Source organism: Acomys minous (assembly GCF_964271855.1).
Source record: "Acomys minous genome assembly, chromosome: 5".
Taxonomy (NCBI): Eukaryota; Metazoa; Chordata; class Mammalia; order Rodentia; family Muridae; genus Acomys; species Acomys minous.
In genome coordinates this window covers 27,920,492-27,947,379 of record NC_140494.1, presented here as the reverse complement: position 1 = coordinate 27,947,379, position 26,888 = coordinate 27,920,492, and the positions used below count along the sequence as shown (strand labels likewise).

General features: G+C 38.9%; 1 protein-coding gene across 2 annotated transcripts in view; it reads right to left on the bottom strand.

The window, feature by feature from the left end:
- Window positions 1-26,888, bottom strand: part of LOC311598730 (uncharacterized protein) — a 55,877-nt gene that overhangs the window by 3,329 nt on the left and 25,660 nt on the right. For both annotated transcript variants that reach the window (XM_084784044.1, XM_084784045.1), the window contains exons 11-16: window positions 23,228-23,441; window positions 22,381-22,459; window positions 18,397-18,509; window positions 12,605-12,662; window positions 11,071-11,361; window positions 9,760-10,003 (exon numbers count right to left, since the gene is read on the bottom strand). In XM_084784044.1, coding sequence (XP_084640170.1) covers window positions 9,761-10,003; window positions 11,071-11,361; window positions 12,605-12,662; window positions 18,397-18,509; window positions 22,381-22,459; window positions 23,228-23,441 — 998 coding nt within the window. In that variant the 3' untranslated portion in view covers window position 9,760. The remainder of the gene's footprint in view (window positions 1-9,759; window positions 10,004-11,070; window positions 11,362-12,604; window positions 12,663-18,396; window positions 18,510-22,380; window positions 22,460-23,227; window positions 23,442-26,888) is intronic.

The window sequence follows — 26,888 nt, the reverse complement described above, 5'->3', positions numbered from 1 at the left end:
AGTAATGGTTTTACCTTTTATAGAATGGTAGTGCATTTTCAAGATTCTCATTGACCGGGCAGGAGAAACAAATATATCTTGTGTATAGCATGCAGCCACCCATGAATTTGATTGCAACACAAAGGAAAGATGTTAAAGGCCAGTTAGCAAAGTTAAATCTATATGTAAAAAATTTAACTAGAGATTTAACTATTCATTATTATATAACCTAAAAATTTCAAAGGAAAACAAATAAGAAACCAGTAGAACTATATGGTTCTGATATATAAAGCTATGCATATCCTCAAATCAAACTATAATGTAAAAACTCAGAAATTTAAAATTAGCAAAACATGAGTTGGAGAGAAACCACAGCCGCTAAGAGCAATGGTTCTTCTTCCAGTGGACCTGGCTTAATTGCCAGACCTCTAGTGGCTGACCATGGCCATGTGTAGCTTCTAGTGGCTGACCATGGCCATGTGTAGCCTCTAGTGGCTGACCATGGCCATGTGTAGCCTCTAGTGGCTGACCATGGCTATGTGTAGCCTCTAGTGGCTGACCATGGCCATGTGTAGCTTCTAGTGGCTGACCATAGCCATGTGTAGCCTCTAGTGGCTGACCATGGCTATGTGTAGTCTCTAGTGGCTGACCATGGCTATGTGTAGTCTCTAGTGGCTGACCATAGCCATGTGTAGCCTCTAGTGGCTGACCATGGCCATGTGTAGCCTCTAGTGGCTGACCATGGCTATGTGTAGCCTCTAGTGGCTGACCATGGCTATGTGTAGTCTCTAGTGGCTGACCATGGCCGTGTGTAGCCTCTAGTGGCTGACCATGGCTATGTGTAGTCTCTAGTGGCTGACCATGGCCATGTGTAGCCTCTAGTGGCTGACCATGGCTATGTGTAGCCTCTAGTGGCTGACCATGGCCGTGTGTAGCCTCAGTCCCAGAAGATCCACTGTCCTTTTCTAGCCTCCACAGGCATCAGCCATGCATATTATGCATAGAAAACATGCAGATTAAAAAATTATATAAAAGAAATAAGAAAATAAGATTTTAAAAATAATAATTAGGCCGGGTGCAGAGGCATATGCCAGTAATGCTAGTACTCAAGGACGCAGAGGTAGACTGATCTCTGTGAGTTCCAGGCCAGCCTAGTATACAAAGGAAGTCCAGGACTGCCAATGCTACACAGAGAAACCTATCTCAAAAAAAGAAAACAAAACAAAATCAAAGATAGTGAAACATGTGTTGTAACACTCATTTTAAGGTATTCAATGGCAAGAATTCATTTCATTTTAGGAAAGACATGTGATAGGTGCTAACTGTTATGGAAATTTTTAATCCAATAAGAAATATAGTTTCATAGACACTTTCCTTATATTTAGAAAAATTGCTAGAAAAAAATTGAAAACTGAATCAAAATGTTAATGCATTGCCATTAACAGACAGGATTAAATCAGTGTTAATGCAAGGCCTGCACTTTTGTCACACCTCATGCAAACTTCCCCCCCTTTAAAATGATTTCAGACAGTATGCTAAGAAAAGATTGCTTTGATTGTATTTTGTGCAGATATGACCATGTTTCTAGGACTCCAGGAACTATCTTCTTACTTATTTCTAAAGATTTTGTATTAAAAGAACTGTATGAGAGAACCCATGCAAGCCATTTACCAGAGATGAGAGTGTGAAAATCTGCCTTGTACAGTGATCAGAAGTCTTCTCTTTAATCCTTAGTAAAAAATTTAAGCATGATCTAACAGAGTAATGCTCTCTAAGGAAAATAGTTTCCTTATTATATGTACCTCTGAACTACTTGATAGTTTAAGATAAAATATAATTTAACTTCTCAAGAAGGGGAAAGAATTTCTCTTTTGGCTCTCTTCTGCATTTACACCTTAAATTGTCATGCTTATGTGAGATGGTATATGACCTGATTTCTTTCATAACGACTAAAAAGAATTTTATTTATCTTGTTTTTAATTTAACTATAACTGAAAGTGTTTTGTATTCATCCTTTTGGTGTGCATAAGAACCCAATCCATGTCTAGTAAGCTTTTTAAAATCTTATCCCGTCATGTTTTTCAAAACATTGAAACTGTTGACATGAAAATTACAGCCAGTGCGGGTCTTGAATTTATGCATCAAAGTAGTCAATTAACATATTGCCTTTGAATAAAGGTATTTAATTTCAGTGTTGACCAGGAGCCCTGAAACATATCCCTGTGCAACATTACTAATACAAGAAGAACCTAGGAAAGAATGAGGTTGCAAACACCTTCTACAAAGTGCTAGTAACTCCTCTGTACATTAACATCACGAAGAAGCCTTCAAAGCCAACACCAAGGTGCACTGATTGAAAGGGACAAGCCAATCACCAATAACCATGTTAGTCAACAAAAACTAGATGGATGGCATTTCTATCATATTTAAACTGTTTCTTGTTTGTATATTCAATTTTCCCCAATTTTAAAACAAGCTCTACATTCTCATGTGTTTTCTTTGCAGTTTCATCATTTAAATTTCACTTTTCAGTGTTTTACACTTTCAGTGTTATCCTCACATCAGAGAGAGAATGAAAAATATCATTAAATTATTAGTACACAATCTGGCAAATGCCATAGAAAATTTAATTGGCTAAGATTCCAAATTGGAAAGAGAAGTAAGATATTCTTTCAAATCAACCTTATAAATTCACTAGAAATCAAAGTTTATCCTCACAAAATTCTATCAATTTATGAATATATTTACTATGTAAAATTGCATCTTTAGATTTTGTTCATCTGAGATATAGTTCACACACTAAAATAAAATGAAAAGAGAACTAGGAATATAGGGATTCATTAGATTGCTTGCATAGCATGTGTGAAAATATGAGATTGAGCCCAATAATTATTTAAAATGTGTATGGTTAATTAGTGTCATCTCACACTTTACAAAACTTCGAAATTCTCTTTCCTACAAAACACCGAACGTAACTCTTCAGCCTTCCCTGACATATGTAGCATGATGTAAATACACAAAACATTTCCTCAAAGCCAAGCTTTCCCTCCTCCAGCTGTAGAGCCCTCCCAACTGTCCTTCAGAGAGCATTAGGAGAGGATTCCTTTCTCTCAACATCAATGGCTTCAACTCTCCAATGAAGAGACACAGGCTAACAGAATGGATGCATAATCAGGACTCATCATTCTGTTCCATACAAGAAACACACCTCAGAAATAAAGATAAACATTACCTTAGAATAAAGGACTGGAAAAAGATATTCAAAGCAAATGGATGCAAGAAACAAGCTGGAATACTCATCCTAGTATCTAATAAAATAGACTTTCAACCAAACTAACCAAAAGAGATGGGGAATGACATTTCATACTCATCAAAGAAAAAATAAACCAAGAGGACGTCTCAGATCTGAACATTTATTCCCCAAATACAGAAGCACTTACATTCATAAAAGAAACATTACCAAAACTTAAATCACACAGTGAATCAAACAAATTAACAATGGGAGACTTTGATACCCCTCTTTCCCCAACAGACAGATCATCAAGACAGAAACTAAATGGAGAAACAAGGAAACTAATAGACATCATAAAACAAATGGACCTAACTGATATCTACAGAACATTTCACCCAAACACAAAAGAATACATCTTCTCAGCACCTCACAGAACCTTCTCCAAAACTGACCATATACTTGGTCACAAAGCAAACCTAAACAGATACAAGAAAATAGAAATAATCCCTTGCCTCTTATCAGAGCAGCATGGATTAAATCTGGAACTCAAAAACAAAAGGAACAACCTAAAGGCTACAAACTCATGGAAACTGAACAACTCCCTATTCTGACATCTAGGTAAGGGACTAAATAAAAAGAGAAATTTAAAACTCCCTAGAATTCAATGAAAGTGAAGGCACAACATACCCAAACTTATGGGACACAATGAAAGCAGTGCTAAGAGGAAACTTCATACCACTAAGTGCCTTTATAAAGAAATTGGAGAGATCCCATACTAGCAACTTAACAGCATACCTGAAAGCTCTAGAACAAAAGAAGCACACACACCCAAGAGGAGTAGACAGCTGAAATCATCAGACTCAGGGCTGAAATCAATAAATTAAAAACAAAGAAAACAATTCAAAGATTCAATGAAACCAAGAGCTGGTTCTTTGAGAAAATCAACAAGATTGACAAACATTTAGCCAAAATAACTAAAAAGCAGAGGAGTAGTATTCAAATCAACAAAATCAGAAATGGAAAGGGAGACATAACTACAGACATGAGGAAATCCAAAAAATCATCAAGTCTTACTTCAAAATCCTATATGGCACAAAACTTGAAAATCTAAGTGAAATGGACAATTTTCTTGATAGCTACCAACTACTAAAATTTAATTAAAATCAGGTAAAGAAATTGAATAGTCCTATAATACCTAAGGAAATAGAGGCAGTCATCAAAGGTCTCCCAACAACAAAAAAAGACCAGGGCCAGAGGAATTCAGCACAGAATTCTACCAGATCTTCAGAAAAAAAGCTAATATAAATTCTCTCCAAACTATTCTGCAAAATAGAATCAGAAGGAACATTACCAAACTCATTTTATGAGACCACAGTCACCTTGATACTTAAACCATAGCAAAGTATTTCAGACTAATTTCTCTTATGAACATTGATGTAAAAAAACACAATAAAATACTAGCAAATAGAATTCAAGCACACATTAAAACTATCATTCAACATGACCCAAGTAGTATCCTAGGCATGCAGGAGTGGTTCAATATACGGAAATCAATCAATGTAATTCATCATATAAACAAACTGAAAAAAAAAACACATGACCATCTCCTTAGATGCCAAAAAAGCATTTAACAAAATCCAACACCCATTTATGTCAAAAGTCCTGGAGAGAACAGGGATACAAGGCACATACCTATACATAATAAAAGCAATATACAGCAAGCCTGTAGTCAACATCAAACTAAATGGAGAGAAACTTTAAATCAATTCCATTGAAATCAGGGATAGGACAAGCCTGTTCACTCTCTCTGTATGTCTTCAATATAGTACTTGAAGTCCTAGCTAGAGCAATAAGACAACCAAAGGAGATCAAGGGGATGCAATCTGGAAAGGAAGAAGTCAAACTATCACTATTCATGGATGATATGATAGTATACATAAGTGATCGAAAAAATTCTATCAAGGAACTCCTGTGGCTGATAAACACCTTCAGCAAAGTGGCTGGATACAAAATCAACTAAAAAATCAGTAGCCCTCCTGTAACAAATGACAAACAAGCTGAGAAAGAAGTTAGGGAAACTGTGCCCTTCACAATAGTCACAAATAATATAAAGTATCTTGGTGTAACTCTAATCAAGAAATTGAAAGATTTGTATGAAAAACTTTAAATCTCTGAAGAAATCTACAGATTCAATGCAATTCCCATCAAAATACCCACATAATTCTTTACTGATCTTGAAAGATCAACTCTCAACTTCATATGGAGAAACAAAAAAGCCCAGAAAAGCTAAAACAATCCTGTACAACAAAAGATCTTCTGGAGGAATTTCCATCCCAGATCTCAAGCTGTACTATAGAGCAACAGTAACAGAAACAGCATGGTACTGGCTTAGAAATAGGCTCATTGATCAATGGAATTGAATCACAGGCTCAGAAATAAACCCACATACCTATGGACACTTGGTTTTTTCCATCCAGTGGAAATAAAGATAGCATCTTCAACAAATGGTGCTGGACTAATTGGATGGATACATGTAGAAAAATGAAGATAGTTCCATATCTATAACCCTGCACAAAACTGAAGTCCAAATGGATTAAAGACTCAACATAAAACCAGACACACTAAATATGTTAGAAAAAAATGTGGGGAAGAGCCTTGAGCTCATTGGCACAGGAGACAACTTCCTGAACAGAACAGCAACAGCTCAGGAACTAAGATCAACCATTAATAAATGGGACCTTATGAAACTGAAAAGCTTCTGCAAGGCAAAGGACACTGCCAACAGAACAAAGCCTATCTTCACTAACCCTACATCTGAAAGAGGGATAATATCCAAAATAAATGAACTCAAGAAATTAATCACCGCCAAACCAAATAACCCAATTTTAAAATGAGGTACAGAACTAAAGAGAGAATTCTCAGCAGAGGAATATCAAATGGCTGAGAAACAAAGAAATGCTCAACGTCCTTAGACTTCTGGCAAATGCAAATCAAAATGGCTCTGAGATTCCCTCTTACACCTGTCCAAATGGCTAAGATCCAAAACTCAGATGACAGCACATGCTGACAAGGATGTGGAGAAAGGGGAACACTCTCCCACTGCTGGTAGGACTGCAATCTTGTACAATCACTTTGGAAATCAATCTGGTGCTTTCTCAGGAAATTGGGAATAAGTCTATCTCAGGACCTAGCCATACCACTCCTGGGACTATACCCGAAAGATGCTTCATCATACAACAGGAATATTTGCTCAACTATGTTCATAGCAGCTTTATTCATAATAGCCAGAATGTGGAAACAACCTAGATGTCCCTCAACCAAAGAATGGATAGAGAAACTGGTACATTCACATCATGGAATACTATTCAGCTATTAAAAACAAGGAAATCTTGAAATTTACAGGTAAATGGATGGAACTAGAAAAGATCATCCTGAGTGAGATAACCCAGGCCCAGAAAGACATGCATGGTACATTCTCACTCATAAAAAGATATTAGCTACATAATACAGGATAACTACACTACAATACAGAGACTGGTGCATCAACCAAGGACCATATATGATGTGAACCTAGATCCTCAACTCAGCTGTAGTAGCACAGTCTCCTTTTAGATTCTACAATGTGGAGAGTAGGGACTACTTTGGATATGCACTCTGGCCATCGAAGTTTGGTCACTTCACCCTGGCAGGGCAGCCTTACCACACTACAGAGGAAGAGGATACAGGTAGTACAGATGAGACTTGATAGATTGACGTCAGATGTTGGGGGAGGAGGGCTCTCCTTTCTGAGGACTAGGTGAGGGAGGGAGAGAGAATGATGGAGGGAGGGGGATTGGGAGAGGATGAGGGAGGGGGATACAATCAGGATGTGAAGAATTTAAACTGCAGAACAAGCAGGTAACTTATATTGCTAGTCCCAATATGGGAATAGCTCTTAGGCTGGTTGAGACATGAATGTCCAGGCATAGACAATGTTTCTTGTTGGCTACAGAATCCCTATGAATTATTATTAGATGCCATTCTTTGTATGGCATGAATGAAGATTTACAGCTATCTTTTTTTTCCTGCTCATACAAAGAGCAGAAAACCAGCCTTAATTGTTCTGTGCATCATTCACACCTTATACATTTATAATTTTAAGACTGTATAATGCTTGTGAGAAATTATACACTTTCAGAACAAAAGAACTGGACACTGACATTGGCTCAGATCTGACAGGATTCATTCCTCTCCGCGTGCTGGACACTGACATCCTGCACCCTTCATGTTTCAGCACAAAGTGCTTCAGTTGCTGTTCCTCATCAGAATAAGACAGCTCCCAGGACACCTTCAAAGAAAGCTTCCAATCTCTATTGGCCCAGCACTTCAGTCCTGTCCCACACAGGGCTCTAATTAAGCCTGAAAATTTTCACCATTTAGAAACTGAACCCAAATGCTATTCCTATCTTGCTTAAACATTTCCTAAACTTTATTTGGGCCCCTACAAAGGTATTATTCATCCCAGATAAGCTGGAAGAAACTGTAGGAGAATGATGCCCCATTTCCTTTAAAGGGAGTCAGGTAGTTTTTAGTTGCTTTCTTGAGTTATAGAGGGTTATTTTCTTTCTTTCTTTTTTGTCTTTTTTTGAGACAGGGTTTCTCTGTGTAGCTTTGGCTGTCCTGTACTCACTTTGTAGACCAGGCTGGCCTCGAACTCACAGTGACCCACCTGCCTCTGCCTCCCAAGTGCTGGGATAAAGGTATGCGCCACTATGCCCGCATAGAGGTTTATTTTCAGTGGGAGTTGGTTATAAGTTATTATTGGTCTTATTTAGAGAGAAAGCAGGTTTAGACTCATGGATGTCTTTCTTTTCCTTTATTTTCCATTCTTAGGTTTGGATATAGGGCTTGAAAAGAAAGAAGGGAGAATATATACATGTATAGGGAAGATAGAACAAAAAGTGGATTAGTGAATCTACTCCTCAACTTAATGCCTTAATTGTCACCCACAAGGTTATTTTTAGTTCACTGGTATAGAATTTTGTATATAGATGCAAAATAAGTATAATTTTAAATACAGTGGTATAGAAGTCAAATGTAAGATTATTCTTCACACATATATAAAATTCTACTTTAACATGAGGTATTGTACCTATATAACTCAATTATAATATAAGGTTTACTTATAATACTTTGAAAGTGCTATTGCAGGCTGTTTAGGATAAATAACTTATACAAGTTCATTGTTAGTTGATCAAATCATGGCCATACCAATCACTAGCCTATTTTTATCACAATATTTTACATCTTAGGTACAATATATAGATATGATTCTATAGAAAGATAAGGTAAAATAGACAAGGTCTTCAAAATCCTCTGAGACATACAGAATATGGTGTTTACAAGTGTATTGTTTGGTTTTTTATTTTAAAGATTCATTGACAATGAGACAGGTTAACTCCTGGCCACACCCAACCTACCTCAAAGAGGATGGTGAGCATTAACGAACCTCCTTATGTAGATGGCTTCAAATGTGGGAAACTAGCCACTGGGCAAAATGCCCTTGTTTCTCCCACAGACAGAATTCTGCCTCAAAAAGGGCAAGCTTAGATGCAGGCAGAATCAACAGCCAAACTCTGCCAGGACAGGGTAAGCAAGTCTTCAATAGTTCCTGCCTCACAAATATGTCTGTCAGATATATTGGGCCAGAAGGCTGAAGAAGATGTCTCTGTCATCTTATCATTTGGAAAGTTAACTTGCTCTCTTGGTATACTAAGGTAATCAGATTATACCTTCTCAAGTCTATGATGGGGTTGAAGGCCAGAGAGTTTAGTTTTACAAGTAAGCTTAGTTGTTTAGAGGTTAAGATATTTTCAGGTCTAGATACATTTTTCCTGTTAGGGTAAATTAAGTAATTGGCACTCTCAAATCTGTCAGAGCCTCAGCCATTAGGGGTAACTGCAAAAAAAGTGAGCTGGGGTTCAAAATAACCATTGCAACTTCTCCTCCAAGAGACTATGGGATCTACTGATCTACTTCCACGGTGACTCAGGAACCAGGCTTCACCAATTCACGAACTGTACTCGCTTCATTCCTTGTCCTTTTCTTTATCACTCATTAGCAGGATTTAGGTGAAGCAGAAAACTGTCTAAGTACAGTTTAACCCCAGAGGACTTCAAGGGAACCCCAGAGGCCACAGTCTGAGTTAACTGATTCAGTGCCAAAGGAATGGATCTGCCTGGATTTATTTGTACTTTCCCTTGGTGGCCCTGGAACTGTCATTCTGTCTACTTGCGGATATCCACAACAAAAATGATAAAGAGGGCTGTTCTAATTAGAAAGCAGCTGAAGTCTTAACATGTAAGCTTCATTTTAAGGAAAAATTAAGAGAAGAAAGCAACACAACAACACAACGAGAAATGTAATCTGTGCTCAAGTTTTGTTTTTAAGGGACATTCATATATTGCAGCTATTTCTGCAGAATTATGTTGAGTTGACATTTCATTCCTATAGATTTCACGAAAAATTTTCACTGAAGGTTTGAGTCACCATCAAGTTAATCAGTTTACCTTATTTTCTGGTGCTCAGTTCGGCTTCCTTGTTTATTTCTTGAGACAGCAACATGTTAAGATTTCTCCGTTCTTCAGAGCATCTCTTGTATGACTGCAAGTCCAGTCTATCAGACTCATTTTGTGATTTCTGTATGGAGATTGTGGCTTCAGTTTCTTTAAGTCTGCATTCCATTTCAATTCTGACCGAAGCAAGATGTTTCACTTTGCTCTTCTCTAATTTATTACGTGCTTCAGATTGGATCTGCAGAGAAGCCAAAAGCTACATATTAAAACCTATGACGGCACGATGAGTGAAGGCATCAGATGACAAGCCTAATGGCCCGAGTTCGATTCTAAGGCCCACATGGTGAAAGGAGACAACCAACTTCATTGGGTTATCCTCTGTCCTCCACATATCATGCAGGTTCAAAGGAAAAATAAAACAAGAGTATATGCAGGCTTGGAGCAGTGGCTCAGCAGTTAACAGTTTTGTTGCCCTTCTAGAAGGCACAGATTTAATTCCTAGTAGACCTCCAGTTCCAAAGGGTCTGATTTTTTCTTCTTCTGGCCTCTGAGGGCACGAAGCACCCATGTGGCACACAGACGTACATGTACCATACACAAAATAAAAAAATCAGTATTATCGATAATAACATATAATTATATCCTTAATTGAATCAGTGACACAGATAACAGTTTTAAATATCCAAAAAGGGTGCTGGACTTGAAATATTTATCTCCAATGCCAAATGCAATAAATTAGGGGACTTTTTTTGTTTCTTTGTGGCAGGGTTTCTCTTTGTGTAGTTTGGCTGTCCTCAAACTAGCTCTGTAGACCAGGCTGACCTTGAACTCAGAATCCCACAGCCTCTGCCTCCAGAATTGGGGGATCAAAGGTATGTGCCATCGCTGCCCTGATAAGAATTATTTTTAAAATGAAAATTGTATTCTACAGATGAAGCATAGAGCCTCGTACATGCTAAGGAATGACTTGAACACTTAAGTAATATCAATACATGGGATCCTATTAAATAGTAAACTTTATGAACAACATTATGAGTTCTACATAACTCTTTCTTCTCTCCAAGCAGCTATATTTTAGTCATGTACTCCTAAAAATCAGGTATTTTCTTTAAAAACAATATCCTAAATAATGTGTTTAGCTGATAATAATAGTGTAAACAGTAGTATTTAACTGAAGAAATAGATGTCTTATTTTGACCAGTCTACAAAACAAATTGCTATAAATGAAGAAAATACCCATGTAAAATATCCATTGAATATGTAGGTTGCAATAAGAAATCGTGGTGACAGATAATGATAATTAACCTTTAAAAATAGAGAGGTTCCATTAAAATTTTCCTCCAGTTGCTGTTTAGATCTTCTTTTGGTCTCTTGCTTATATATTTCGGCCTCTGTGTTGTCTATCAGATTTTTTTCCATGTGATTTTTGAGGGTGAAGACTTCCTGTCTGAGCTTCTTGTTGCTTTCTTCAAGTATTCGACATTTCACCCGGGCAGCTGTCCAACTTACGTGCTTCTGACACTTAGACTGCTCTTTCTTTTTCAGCTGTTCGCAGGAAAGTAATTCTTGGTACAGATTGGCTGTGACATGGTCAATCTGGATCAAAAAATTAATATTGTTTATAGGTAGTAGAAAGTTGGCAGGAAGACAATTTAACATATAACCAATAATCTGGACAGAAAGCGAGCTGTGCAGATTAAGGTGCTTGCCACCATTCCTGGCAGGATAAGTTTGTTCGCCAGAACCCACATGGTGGAAGGAGAAAACTGGTCCCTACAAGTGGTCGTACCATTTCCACCTGATCATCATGATACATGCACACCATAACATATGTATAAATGTATAAACAGAAAGAGATGGATTTACTATTCTTTTAAAAATAAGCTTTGATATAAACTCAGCTGCAAAAAGATATATCCTATGTGGTCGAACCCTATCACAATAAGCTATACCCAGCTTCATTTTCCATCTCCTCCAGGGTAAAATAAATGTGTCTTTTGAATACAAAGTATTTGAAAGCATGTTCTCTGTTTACTGATATGCTTACTACAGCTTATTGCGTATTGCTTCTAGCTCCTTGATGTTGAAATGCAATACTATGTTATGTTGGAACATTAATTTTCCATATCATACAAAATGACATTGAAACTTGGACATTCTGTCTACAGCCTTGGGCACTGTCTTTGACATATCCTCTCAGCGTTCTGATTTCCAAAGCTTCTACTCTTGACAACGCCTTCTTCAGGTAAGTTGAACCACTTATTCTGTGGTTCTTGTGCAGAGATATAAAGTGTATATACATCTATATCTGTTGGCTAAAAGATGGTGAGTACAGAAAACTCATCGAAGAGAATGGGGAAATCTATTGCTTGGTAATTGTGAAATAGATTTAGGTCGCTGTATACCACCTGGTTTTATTTTGATTTTGCTGCTGTTGAGACAGGGTCTCACCATGTAGACTTGGGTGTCTAGAACTTGACATGGAGACTAAGCTGGCCTCAACTTCACAAACATCCACCGGCATCTACCTTCCTAGTGTAGTTCTGGGAACAAAGGTATGCACCAAAATGCCCAGCCTACACTACTCTAAATCACATGCCTAGAGTAAAGACATAAGTAAATGTAGAGTATATATTTGAATAGAAAAAAACAACAATTTAAATGACCTCTGGTTATAAAAATTTTATGATTCTCTGCTATATAGGTAAAACCATTGAAAGACTTATAGTAACAGATTTTTCATTCTTAAATCAATTTAAACATACCTTTTGCCTTAGTATATATTAATCTTATTACCTCTTTGAAATTGACTAGTATTTAAACCTCCAAGAAAACTAACCTCTCTCTTCCCTTGTTCCAGTAACTTCTTTTCTCTCATTTTAAAAATGTTCTTCACCCTGAGGGGGCAGAAATGTTTAGAAAGAGTAAGTGCTATTCTTTTCCTTGATTTTGAAGACAGGGCCTCATGTCGCATAAGCTGTCTCAGTTTTGCCATGTGGCTGCAAATGATGGTGAAATCCAAGTCCTTCTGACTCAACCTCCCAAGAGCTGGGATCACAGGCTTATATAAGCACACTCAGCTTTAAAGAGCACATGCTTGATCATTTTAAAACTGATGTTAGATTTATTACATAAAATACATGTGTGGAATTTTTAAAAAGATTTACTATTAATAAAAAACCTTCAAATGAAAAATCAAAGATGCCACATGACATTTCACACACATATCCATATATTTAATGTATATATTATTGTGCACACATTTTTTTTGTCTTTGACATGGTTCTCAAGATATACTACCACAATTCCATAAAAAAAAAAAACAGAAGCCTTCTTCATATACAAATGGTAAACAATCTGAGAAAGACATTAAGGAAACAATATACCTTCAATGTGTGCATATTGGTATAAAGAGGTGTATATGTTCTGTGAGGTGCTGAGAAGAAGGTATACTCTTTTGTGCTTGGGTGAAATGTTCTGTAGATATCTTTTAGGTCCATTTGATTCATGATGTCTATTGGTTTTGTTATTTCTCCATTTAGTTTCTGTCTCAATCTTTCTATTTGTGAGAGTGGTTATATACATAACCGACCCCAAGAATTATACAAGGAACTCCTACAGCTGATAAACACCTTTAGCAAGTGGCTGGATACAAAATCAATTTTTAAAAAATCAATAACCCTCCTTTATACACAAGACAAACAGCCTGGGAAAGAAATTAGGGAAACAACACCCTTCACAATGGCCACAAAAAAACATAAAGTATCTTGGTGTAACTCTAATCAAACAAGTTAAAGATCCATATGAAAAAAAACTTCAAATTTCTGAAGAAAGAAATTGAAGAATATTTCAGAAGTTGGAGAGATCTCCCATGCTCATTGATCAGTAGGGCTAACATAGTAAAAATGGCCATCTTACCAAAATCAATCTACAGATTCAATGCAATTCCCGTAAAAATGCCAACACAATTCTTTACAGATCTTGAAAGAATAATTCTCAACTCAATTTGGAAAAAAAAAAAAAACCAAATAGCTAAGGCAATCCTGTATAACAAAAGATCTTCTGGAAGTTTCTCCGTCCCAAGGACCATGTATGATGTGGACCTAGAACCTCTGTTCACATATAGTAGATAGGCAGTACAGTCTCCCTGTGGGTCACACAGTACGGCTGGTAGGGCCTACTTCTGACATGGACTTGGCCCCCACCATGTTTATCACTTTCCCTTGGCAGGGCGGCCTTGCCAGGCCACGTAGCAAGAGGACACAGGTAGTACAGGTGAGACTTGATAGGCTGAGGTCAGACGTTCGGGGAGAACGGCTCTCCTTCCTGAGGACTACAAGAGGGAGGGAGAGGATGTTAGGAAATGAAGGTGGGATCAGGAGGAGATGTGAGAGGGGGCTACAACTGAGATGTAAAGTAAAAAAAAATTTTTCTAGAAGAGGTGCAAATGTAATGAGAGTTACCAGACACTTTTGAAAATTGAGTTTAAGGCCTAGGCAATGAGATACAACTGAGGCTAAGACTCAAAGACTAGTTAAATCATGGGCCCTAAGACAAACCCATTATAATTATTCTGGTAAATTAGTACAGCAGCAAGATGACTCTTAAAGACATGTAGTTATACCCATAGATGGGGGTATTGCTGGACTCTCATTAGAGGAATTTCTTCTTGCAGTAGGTGGTGATGAACACAGAGATGTACCACTGGCCATTCTGCAGAGAGTGAGAGCCATTGGAGCACTCAACTCTAAATGAGATGTCCTCAATAACTCTTACCATTGGGGCTCAGGAATTTACGCAGAAGAAAAGGATGTTAAGATTATAAGAGCCAGAGGTGGTCTGCGACTCCAAGAAAACAGCATTTTCCAGACACAGCAGGGCTAGTGCACACATGAACTCAAGAGAATTTTATAGCATACACAACCTACACAAGCTCAGGTGAGACAAACTGCCAGCACAGAGAGGAAAAGGTGGACAAAATGTTTCACCTCCCAAACAAGCTGTCTATAACCGATATGTTCTGAGAGAGTGAAAATCTGTTTTCATCAATGTAGTGTGACTGGACACATCAACTACACTACAGGCAGGGCTTGTGATCAGGAGTAGTGGAGCAACACAACGTCAGCTCCAGTGTGTGTGTGTGTGTGTGTGTGTGTGTGTGCGCGCGCACGCGCATGTGAGTGCATGTTTATATGTATGTCCTATTCTGTTTTGCTTTTGTATTTGAGAAAGCAAAAGTACATGAAAGTTTGTGGGCCAGGAGATTAGGATCTGGGAGGAGTTGGTGGATCAAAAAGAATATGAAGAAAATATAATGTCTGAAATTCTCATAGTAGTTGGTTGTTTCGATCTTTATTTATTTATTTTTTTCCGATCTTTATTTTTATTGCATGGGCTTTTACTACAGAAGAGACAGGAGAAATCCATCTATTTGTTGCCTACAAGAAGTACATCTGGGCTGGAGAGATGGCTCAGAGGTTGAAAGCACTGACTGACCCTCCAGAGGTCCTGAGTTCAATTCCCAACAACCACATGGTGGCTCACAACTATCTATAATGAGATCTGGTGCCCTCTTCTGGCCTGTAGGTGTATGTGCACCAGAGCACTGTATACATAATAATAAATAAATCTTTAAAAAATACATCTTATTTGGAAATATAGATACTACTATCTATACTAAAAGGCTGCATGAAATACTCCATTCAAATGATACTATGATAGAAGCAGGAATTGCTACCCTAATAACAGATAATATAAGCTTCAAACTAAAATTAACCAGAAGAGATAAAGAGAGAACACTTTCTGTGCTTAAAGCACTATCTGGATAAATAAGACAAGTGCAGTAAGTTCAGTGATTCAATTAGGGAAAGAAATCAAACCATTTTGATTGCTAATGACATGATATTATGCATAAGAGATTCTAAAATTTCTACTAAAAAGCTCGTAGAGATGACGAACAAAGTCTGCAATATAGCAGGATACAGAATAAGCTTGTACAGTTCACTAGGTTTTCTATACACCAACAAGAAATGTATAGAGAAAGAGAACATAGAAAAACTCCATTTGCAGTAGCCTCAAAGAAAGTGAAATGTGTAGGAAGAAGCGTAACCAGGTAGGTGAAAGACCTGTTCAAGAAAACCTTAAACCTCTGAAGAAAGGGATAGAGAAACACACTTCTATTTTTTAAAATAATTTATTTATTATGTGTATATGTATGCAGTGTTCTGCCTGCATGAACACCTGCAAACCAGAAGAGCACACAGATCTCCTGTTAGATGGTCATGAGTCACCATGTGGTTGCTAGGAATTGAACTCAGGATCTTTGGAAGAGAGCAGCCAGTGCTCTTAACATCTGAGCCATATCTTCAGCCCTGAAACACACCTCTAAATGGAAAGACATCTCACTCTCGTGATTTGGCAGTATTAATAGTGTGAAAATTATCATTCTACCCGAAGCTATTACATATTCAATGCAATCTCAATCAAAAAACCCAACTCATTCTTTATAGAAATAGAAAATAGACTTCATATGGATCCCAAAAGACCCCAGATAGAAAAAAACAACCCTGAGCAAAAAGAACAGTGCTGAAGGGATTGCCATTCCAGATCTCAGGATAAGTTGCCAAGTCATAGTAATAAAACTAATATGGTACTGGCACCAAAATAGACCTGTAGGACACTAGAACAAAATATGAGAGTCGAACATATTTGCATGTAATTGTAGCCGCTTATTATTTGACAAAGATGCCCAAACCATAAGCTGGAAAAAGAAAGCATCTTCAACAATTGATGCTGGGGGAACTGCATGTCCAAATGAAGAAGAACAAAGTTACACCTATATGGACTACCTTGATCAAAACAGACTCCATAAGGATCAAAGACGTAAACAACTTAAGCTTGAAATTCCTAGAAGAAAGCATATAGTTTCTCACAGGATCTAGGTGTAAGGGAAGGCTTTCTGTATAGGACTTCATTGCGGAAGATGGGTAGGAAAAATCAGGAGAGCCAGGGGAATAGGGAGTTTGTTTTAAGGTTATGTCTCAGCCTTAAAATATTGTTTTGCACTGTCTGATGCAAGAGACCTTCACAGGATAGATAGATAGATAGATAGATAGATAGATAGATAGATAGATAGATAGATAGATAGAATGTAGAAGGAGGAAGATAGGAAGAAAGGCTATATAATGACATCTTCTTGTCACTTTAATCATTGCAATCAAGAATGAATTGGCACAAGACTGGCCCATTCAGTGATTGGTCGTGGCCAGGGAAGGTGCTTATGGAGTCTGACTCTTGCCTGGTGAACCACTGACCATGAATGGATGCTGGGAGAGAAGAAGTCATTGTCCTTAGTGGTATGTCCTCTGCTGAGCTCAACCAGCTACCAACTTATGGTCCTGATTAATCTTAGGGGATCCCAAAACAACACAAGAAGACGTGAATGTGAGGAAGGAATTTGTAGGAAGAAGTGGAGATAAACAAGAAGAAGACAACAAAAGATAGGGTTTAGAAGTAATCAGAATCAATTGTACAAATTTATGAAATTGTAAAAAAAAAAATAGTCCTGAAACCTTTTCAGCATAACCTACGAAGCCAGCATGGAGATCAGATCTGAAATGAGAACAGGGCTGCACTCAACATTGTGCAGAGATAGAAGCCAATGCATAGATTATTCAAAGTGCTGAGAATAAGAGCTCAGCTCCAAATGGGACAGTTAAAGAAACAACACGCATACACACATCACAGAAGAGGAGGCACAGACAACATCACAGAAGAGGAGGAAGAGGGGATGTATGAGCAGAGGGTGGGGAAGAGTACTGCAAAATGCTGTCTTCTGGACATGGCTGACACTCATGGGCTCACAGTGGAGTTGTAAGACCTGCACACAGTCACTCCAGCCAAAATGTCAGCAAGAGAAACTTCTCTTTTCTTTCTCAGTTTCTTTTCTCTTTTCTTTTCTGTCTCTGTCTCTGTCTCTGTCTCTGTCTCTGTCTCTGTCTCTGCCTCTCTCTCTCTCTCTCTCTCTCTCTCTCTCTCTCTCTCTCTCCTTTTCTTCCTTTCCCTCCCACTCCCCCTTTCTCTCCCTCCCTTCTTCTCCCTTCTGTCTATGCTTTTCTTTCTGAATATGATTTCTACTAGATTTGCTATGCTTTAGTGGAGAGCCTGAAATCTTTGCATGTAATTACAAACAGGCAGCACTGCCTGCAATAGATGGATTATGTCTTCTAAAATCTTGAGGTGGGGAAGAGGACACCTTGGAGGTGAACAGAGGAGATGGAGGGAGGACACCTTGGAGGTGAACAGAGGAGATGGAGGGGGAAGTGATGGGTAGGGCATGACCATGTTTCTTTATAAACCTGATTCTAAAGAAAAAAAATTTTAAATAATCACAGAAACAGGCATTAAGATATTAGTGGACTGGAATGCAGAAAGAAATGACACTACCAAGAAAAAGAAACTGTGTGAAATGTGCTCAGAAATAGGAGTTCAAAAATATATGACGTAGTATACTTATACATAGAATAATTTACCTATGTAAATGTAGAAATGAAAAAAATTGTGTAGGTTTTGGGAAAGTTACAGAGTATTCATTTAATAAATAGATAAATGCCTTGAAATCTTGAATGTTACCTGGTTAGCTTATTTTCATGTTTGTTAATTTTCTTCATTCCTTCCTCCAATCTATATTTCAGTGTATGATTTACCTCAGTGTACTTCTTTAATTTGTCTTCAGTATTTTCAGACTGACAAAATGAAGAAAAGTATTTTCAGAAATATAGAGACAACTCTTTTATTTCTTAGAAATATTACTTCTAAAGGGTTTATGAATAATATCCCTTTAGACAGGCTCACAAACACATTTTTAAGCCTGATACAACTAAGTACAGACTTCAAAATAATCACCGTCCTCAAGACATATCAAATTCATTCATTTTCTTCACTATTAACTTTTCTGCAATTTTATTTTTGTTTTTAAAAATATGGTAACCATGTCTTGCTTCCTTTGGGGTGCTCCCTTTTTGGGGGATCCTAATTATTCCTCAGCACATGGCCTCATCTACAAGTAGTTTCATCATGTGTTATCTTCATGTGGATTAAATGTACTTTTTAAAAAAGATTTATTTATTATGTATACAATATGATCAGATCACATTATAGATGGTTGTGAGCCACCATGTGGTTGCTGGGAACTGAACTCAGGACCTCTGGAAGAGGAGGTCCATGCTCTTAACCGCTGAGCCATCTCTCCAGCCCTAAATGTACTTTTTCAATCCTATGTTTGCTATTAAAATATCCAGATTATCTTGGCTCTCGCCTTTAATCCAAGCACTCAGGAGGCAGAGGCAGGTAGATCACTATGAGTTTGAACCCATCCTGGTCTACAAAGCGAGTCCAGGACAGCCAAGGCTACACGGAGAAACACTGTCTTGAAAAACAAACAAACAAAAAAACCAAACAAAAAATTCAGGTTATCAAACACATGTTTTACTTAATTTTTATTTTTTGATTCTATAGTTTTAAATAGAGAAATAGAACAAACAAGAAAAACAATGAGTTCTTATAAAGGTATGATAATCAGAACAGCATGTTATTGCTAAAAGAGCTGCTAAGTGCATAGATATAGTAAAACAAAGAATCCAGAAATAGATTCACACCATTTTTCCAGCTATACATTCATGAGGACCGACACATTGTGGGAAGAAAAGATTGTGTTGTGCACATTGGTAGGAATAGAAAATAAAACAATTACTTTGGAAGAGTTTGCCAGTCTTTTCACAAAAGTAAACCTCTAGCATGTAGTCCAGCAACCACTCCTTGGAATTTCCCAACAGGAACGTCATACTCCCATAAAAGACTCCACAGAAATACTTATAGCAACTTTAATTTATAATTGCCCAAACTTGGAAGCATCTAAGATATTCTTCAGTAGGAGAGTGGACAAATATACTGTTGCATTCAGATACAGGAATATTACTCAATGCTAGAAAAAAATGAGCTAATAAGCTACGGTGAGCATAGGAAATGCATGATGAACATGCAGAGGAAGTCAGAGATTCTGTGATTCTAAGGCTAGCTTGGTCTACAGTTTGAGTTCCAGGACAGCCAAGGATATATAGAAAATTCTGTCTTGAAAAGTCAAGAGAAGGAGAAAGGAAGGAAGAAAGGAAGAGAAAGAAAGAAAAAAAAGAACAAGAATGGAAAGGGCATTACAATTTATTACTCCTTTGTAATCAGTCACGAAATTAAAAAAAAGGCTATTATGTAGATGTGGGGATTAGGTAAAGAAACATCAATTCATGTTAATTTATTTTTAAAATATTTTATTAATTATAATTTATTTATATTACATCCTGATTCTTGTCCCCTTGATTTTATTTTTCAGTTCCCACACTGCCTCTCTCTTCTGCCATATTCCCCTGACCTAGACACTAGACCTCTGAAAGAGGGGCCTCGCTCCCCCACCTTCTGACCTCAGCCTCTCAGTTCCCATCAGGATAGCCTGCACCCCCTTCCTTGATATGCCCACAAGGCTTCCCTCCCAAGGGACCAGAGTTCATGTCAGAGGCAGTCTCTGGTCCCCTTCCCCCATGTGGAGAATGAGCTGTGCACTTACTATATCTGAACAGGGATTCTAGGTTCTCTGATTGCAATGTCCTTGGTATATGTGCATCAGTTTGAATAGCCCCCCCACCCCAGGTCCAGATTCTCCTGGTTTGATGGTCTGCTTGTGGAGCTCCTTACCCCTCTGGGTCCTTCCATCCCCCAACTCTTCCATACAACTTTCAGAGCACGGCACAGAGTCCTGTCAAAGTCTTACTATCTCTCCAGATCCTGTGCTGGGTGGAGTCTCTAAGAAGACATCTATGTTGGGCTAATATCCACTTATAAGTGACTGTATATTGTGCATGTCTTCCTGGGTCTGTGTTACCTCACTCATGATGATCTTTTCTAGTTGCATCTCTTTGCCTGCAAATGTCAAGATTTCCATGTTTTTAATAGCTGAGTGGTATTCCATTGTGTAAATGTACCAGTTTCTTTATCTATTCTTTGGTTCAGGGGATACATTGGTTGTTTCCAGATTCTGACTGTTATGAATAAAGTTACTATGAACATAGTTGAACAAATGTCCTTCTTATATGTTGGAGCATATTTTGGCTGGGAAACACTTAAAGAAATGCCCAATGTCCTTAGTCATCATGTAAATGCAAATAAAAAAGACTCTGAGATTCTATCTTACAACTATCAGTATGTCTAAGATAAAAAACTACAGTGACCGCACGTGCTGGTGAGGACATAGAGAAAGGGGAATACTCCTCCATTGCTGGTGAGAGTGAAATCTTGTACAAGCACTTTGGAAATCAATCTGGCATTTTCATTCTGGGTCTGGGTTTCTTAAAGACCCAAGCCAGACATGAGGGTACAGGGCTTTATTCCAAGCACTCTGGGTGAAACATAGACACGGCACTGTTACTACTCACTTTTAATCTCAAATAATGAAGATAAAGTTATTTTGTAGAGGGAAGCACCCATGTTTGCAAGTGATGTTTAACTGAGTGTCTGACAAAGTGATGAATCAGAGATAATTTGACAAAATAGGCTGTGCCCAACTCTCATAAGAAAAAAAAAAAAGAAAGAAATGTAATATACTTAAGGGAGTAGCATGGAGACTGAGAGTTAGAGAAGGCAGTTTGACCAGGAGAATTTTACAGAGACAGGCAGAAGACAGAACAAGCTAGACACAGGTGAAGACAGAACGAGCCAGAGAATGAGAAGGAGCCAGAAGATTAGAGCAGATGGCTAGAGTTAGTCTGAGGTCAAGAGAGAAACCAGGTTGAGCTATACATCTTTAAGAGGAGTTTTAGCCAGAAAAGCTGAATTCAACCAGCAAGCAAACATTCAGAAAGGAAAAGAAAGGGTGAGTTTTTTTCACAGTCTCAGAGACTGAAAACATTGTAGGCCTAGATTAGATTGTATGGGGGCTAGAAGCGTATAGCTAGTAAAGGGGACTAGGCCTAGGTTTGCAGACAGGCAATAAACTTCCAAGATGACGACTACAGAGATGAATAAAAGCTACTTTACAAAGGTCTTCAAAATTACATTACATTACAAAGATCAGCAAGTTGAAAATGGCTACTTCTCCTGATAGGTGTCTCTGTCTAACGTAACTGAAGAAGCTGAATTTTGGTGGCTTATGGAAACCATGTCTAAATAATGGCTTTATCACTGTTACAATTCCGTGTACAATGCAGTCTGTAATCTCAACTTCTATGAAAGAATCTGTGAGTAGCAGGGGAACTCTGTAAAGTCAGGTGGACACTTATTTAGCTTTTGTTGCTCTGGGCCACGAGGCAAGAAAAGTGCTTTGAGTCATTATCTAATGTCAAATCCTACTACTAAATCATCAAGTCTGTGGATTGAGAGGAAACCTCTATGAGTTGGGATCTGCACTGCCACAAATGAGCAGAAACAACAGAGTGCAGAAAATATATTTTTATATTTAACATCAGCCAGATAAGTCATATTGCCTAAAATATTGTCATTACTACTTCTAGTGAAAGAGAAATTCTTTTTCAGTAACACTGAAGTGAAAATTATTAACAAATGTATACTCACTGAGTTTCTCTGAAGCTGTTCAGTATTCTCTGCTTTCTGTCTGACTGTATTTATTAAACTTGAATTCTCGTGTATAGTCCTAAAAGGCACATAAAAAGTAACTATCAGAACTAAAACATTTAAATATCACATAGTTTCTGAATAAATATTTGAAGTATTAACTGCATAAATTCTGTATATTTTGAAAACTAATTGTGTGGAAGTTTTCTTTCATCTAGTGGCATTATGTAGAAATCACACAAAATGCATAGGCCATGGAACAAATACGCATTTCACCTTCTGTGTCATTGTGGTTCTCTGTATCAAATGCAGGGATATATGACGCATGTATATTTCAACTCAATTCCATCCACTGCCCAAAATATGTGGAGTTAACTGTCAGAAGGGTTTTTCACTAGTTTCACAGTATGTACTTATAATTCCACAAACTTCCCCACTTTTTGTTATATAATCAAGTTGTTCAGGCTGGTGCGTTAGCTGTATGTGATGATAGTTGATCACACGTCCCATCAGTTTACATCACAGCCTCTACGTGTCCATGCCATGATCCTTGCCACTAAAAGCAATATTAGAAACCAACTGTCTCATGCTCTTTTTGACCCTGACAGAGATGCCTGTCAGACTTTGCTTGCAAGAATGGCCTAAAATCTCCTAGAACTGGAGTCAAAGTACATCATTTCCCCTCACGTTGTTCTGGGATATATTTTCTCAGCAAAGGGAAAAGTAACTACTAGAAAAAAATGGTTCAAATCACCATTGCAGCAATAAAACTGACATTTTAGAGGAATGTGGAAGAGTTTTAGCATGGTAACTGGTCCAATGTGCCTCTAAAATGGGGATACCATACCTCAAATTGGACATTTCTCCTGGCTGTTGAGGCTTCACAAACTCTGGCTGTAATTTTGTTTCTTTTGATTCTAAAAGTTTCTTTTGTAGTAAATTGACATGATTTTCCATTGTTTTAGTTTTCTCACAAAGCAGTTCAAAGTTGTGATTTTGAAGTTCCACTGATCTTTTATATGAGTCAATGCTGTTCCAGACTATTGGGAGGATGGTAAGATCTGCATAAACAGTAAAAACCTTAGGTGATAAATCAACACATATTAAACAGTTATTTAAATATCATACTGTGATTCATAAAAATCATATAATTATTGTATGACACAAGAATGTAAACCATTTTATAAGTGAAAGAGAAAGATTATTTGAGAGTTCTGTAACATGTAGTAGCAATTAAACCACTGAATATACAACACAAAGAAAGGAAATTAAAAGCTGCAATGGAAATACCAAGTCACAAATAAAGCAATGCCCTTAGAATAACACATGACTCATCAATGAAAATGCTGAAAGCCAGAAGGGCCTGAATGGTTGTTCAACAAGCTCTGAAATGTGACATATGTCAGCCCAGATTATTATATCCAGCAAAACTATCACACAAAGGAGAAGAAAATATATTTCACAATAAAGAAAACTTTAAGCAATTTCTACCCTTTCATCCAACACCAGAAGATACTGAAGGAAAACTTTAGTGTAAATGGCGGGTTAATGAAATACAAGAAGGAACAAGGAATTAATAATCCCAGAACAGCTAACCAAATGAGGAAAAATATTACAGTCACAAAATAACAGGAATTACTAAACACTGCTCAATAATAACTCTTGACATTACTGATATGAATAATGTCAATACGTCAATCAAAAGACATAGACTAACAAATTAGACTAGAAAAATAATTCAAGAAAAGTGGTATTGGCACAGGCCTTTATTACCAGCTCTTGGGAACAGAGCCATGGGAATATCTGTGAGTTGAAGTCCAATCTGTTTTACAGAGTGAGTCCAGGAAAGCAAAGGCTACACAGAGAAACCTTGTCGAAGAAGAAGAAGAAGAAGAAGAAGAAGAAGAAGAAGAAGAAGAAGAAGAAGAAGAAGAGAAAAAAGAAAAGGAAGAAAGAAAGAAAGAAAGAAAGAAAAGAGGATTCACCTTTCTGCTGCTTCTAGGAAACATACCTCACCTTTCAGGAACAGAAAACAGTTCAGAGTAAAAGGAAGGAAAAAATGTATTCCAGATTGGATCCAAGATGGCGGCGAGCAGTGTGGACCGTGTTTGAAAGCTCCAGCGAACAATTCAGGGAATTGCACAGATTTCTGAGCCAGGAACACCAAGGTCCCCACACCACGGCAGCAGAAGTGCTCCACGGTCCGGAGGGACCAGGGTGCGGAGGACCTGCCGGCCCCTGCACACAGGAGGAGCGAGGACTTTCTCGGATCAGAGCGGCGGCGGTGAGAACAACAGTGCCCACAGCGGCTCCGGCAGCGCCAGAGGCGGTGGCTGAGGTTTGCAGCTCAGAGCCTTCCAGTGGAGGCGATTAGTGCGGTGGACAGTGGGAGTTGCTGCGGGAGAGGGGACTCTGGACAGGATTTGGGTCGCGTGGTGCCTTGAGACCCAGGCTGGACTCAGCGGACGGTTCGGCCCCAGAATCCTGGGTGGGCTCAGTGAGCTGGGCTGTGGAGAGGCTGGCTCGGCTGCCTGAGGCGCAGCTCCCCTGCTGTGACGCAGGCGGGGCAGAGAGCCGGCTTCCACCCTGAGCTCCGGCTCCGCGCAGACGTGGTTTTCCTGCTGTGACGCGAGCGGGGCAGAGCGCTCAGTTATACCCGGGGAGCTTGCTCAAGCAGCCTTGGTTTTTCGGCTGTGACGCAAGCTGGGAGGTGAGCCGGCTTCCACCCTGGGCTCCGGCTCAGCGCAAGCTCAGCTTTCCTGCTGGGTCACGAGCGGGGCGGAGCACTCAGTTATACCCTGGGTGCTTGCTCAGGCAGCCTGGGTTTTTCTGCTGTGACGCAAGCTGGGCGGTGAGCCGGCTTCCATCCTGCGCTCCGGCTCAGCGCAGACCTAATTATCCTGCTGTGACACGTGCAGGGCGGAGCGCTCAGTATTACTTTGGGTGCTTGCCCAGCTCAGCATTGGTTTTTCTACTACCACGCAAGCTGGGTGGAGCGCTCCCTTCTACCCTGGGTGCTTGCTCATCAAGGTCCCAGTTTCCCTGCTGTGACACAAGCCTGGAGAAGCACTCACTTCTACCCTAGGTGAGTGCGCAGCACTGCCACAGTTTTCCTGCTGTGACGCGGGCTGGGCGGGGCACTCAGTTATACCCTGGGTGCTTGCTCAAGCAGCCTTGGTTTTCCTGCGGAGACACGGGGTGGGTGGAGCACTCACTTCCACCCGGGGTGATTGCTCAGTGCAATCGCAGTTCTCCTGCTGTGACAGACGGTTCAGGCCTTGAGAAACTAGCTGAGCTCGCCACGTGGCTCGGGCCCAGTATCTCTGGCGGGACTTGGCAAGGGACCCAAAAGGTTGTGATTACCTTGGCCTGACCCAACGATCACTCAGAGACCCAGAAAGATTGCAGGATCCACAGCAAAGGGGAGCTGAGGATCACTGGTGGTGAGAGCCCAAAACTACAGGGCTAACCTCCTGCCATCCACACCAGTGAAGTATCAGGGCTTCCAGCCTACGGAAATCGTGAGAAAACAAGTGAATCCATCATCAGACTCCATCCACTCAACTCTGGAAGTTACCCAACAAAAACAGAGACGGCAAGATGTCTAAGGGACAGCGTAAAAGCATTCGCAAAAAACCCCAAAACAACATGGAGTCTCCAGCTCCCAGCTATCCCAAAGAAAACAACACGGAGAACTCACATACAATGGAAACACAAGAAAATGACCTCAAAGCCTTGGTAATGAGGATGGTATCGGAGGAAACAAATAGAATTAGAAATCAGATGCACGAAGAAGCAGCGAAGCAGGTGCGAGACATAAAAGAAGCACATAGAGTAGAACTGGAAATTTTTCAGGAAAACATAAGCAACCAGATGAAAGAAATTAAAAAATCTGTTCAAGATATGAAGATGAAAATGGATTCAATGATAAACACACAGACAGAAGAAAAACGAGAACGTGAGGCCTCAGAGAAGAAGGTGAATGACTCAGTGCTGAGCTTTTCTAATAGAATCCAAGAGATGGAAGAGCGAATCTCAAGTCTAGAAGATACAATCACAGATCTTGAAGCAACCAATAAAGAAAATGCCAAATCTGGAAAACTCCTGACACAAAACATCCAAGAAATTAAGGACACCATGAAAAGAAGAAATCTGAGGATAATAGGCATTGAAGAAAGAGAAGATATCAGACTCCAAGGCCCAGAAACTCTTCTCAGCAAAATCATAGAAGAAAATTTCCCCAATCTAAAGAAAGAGGTGCCTATAAACATACAAGAGGCATACAGAACACCTAATAGAATTGACCAGAAAAGAAAAACTGCCCGTCACATAATAATCAAAACACAAAACATACAGAACAAAGAAAAAATATTAAAAGCTGCAAGGGAAAAGGGCCAAATAACATTTAATGGCAAACCTATCAGAATTACACCCGACTTCTCAGCAGAGACCATCAAAGCCAGAAGGGCCTGGACAGAGATCCTGCAAACCCTAAGAGACCACAGATG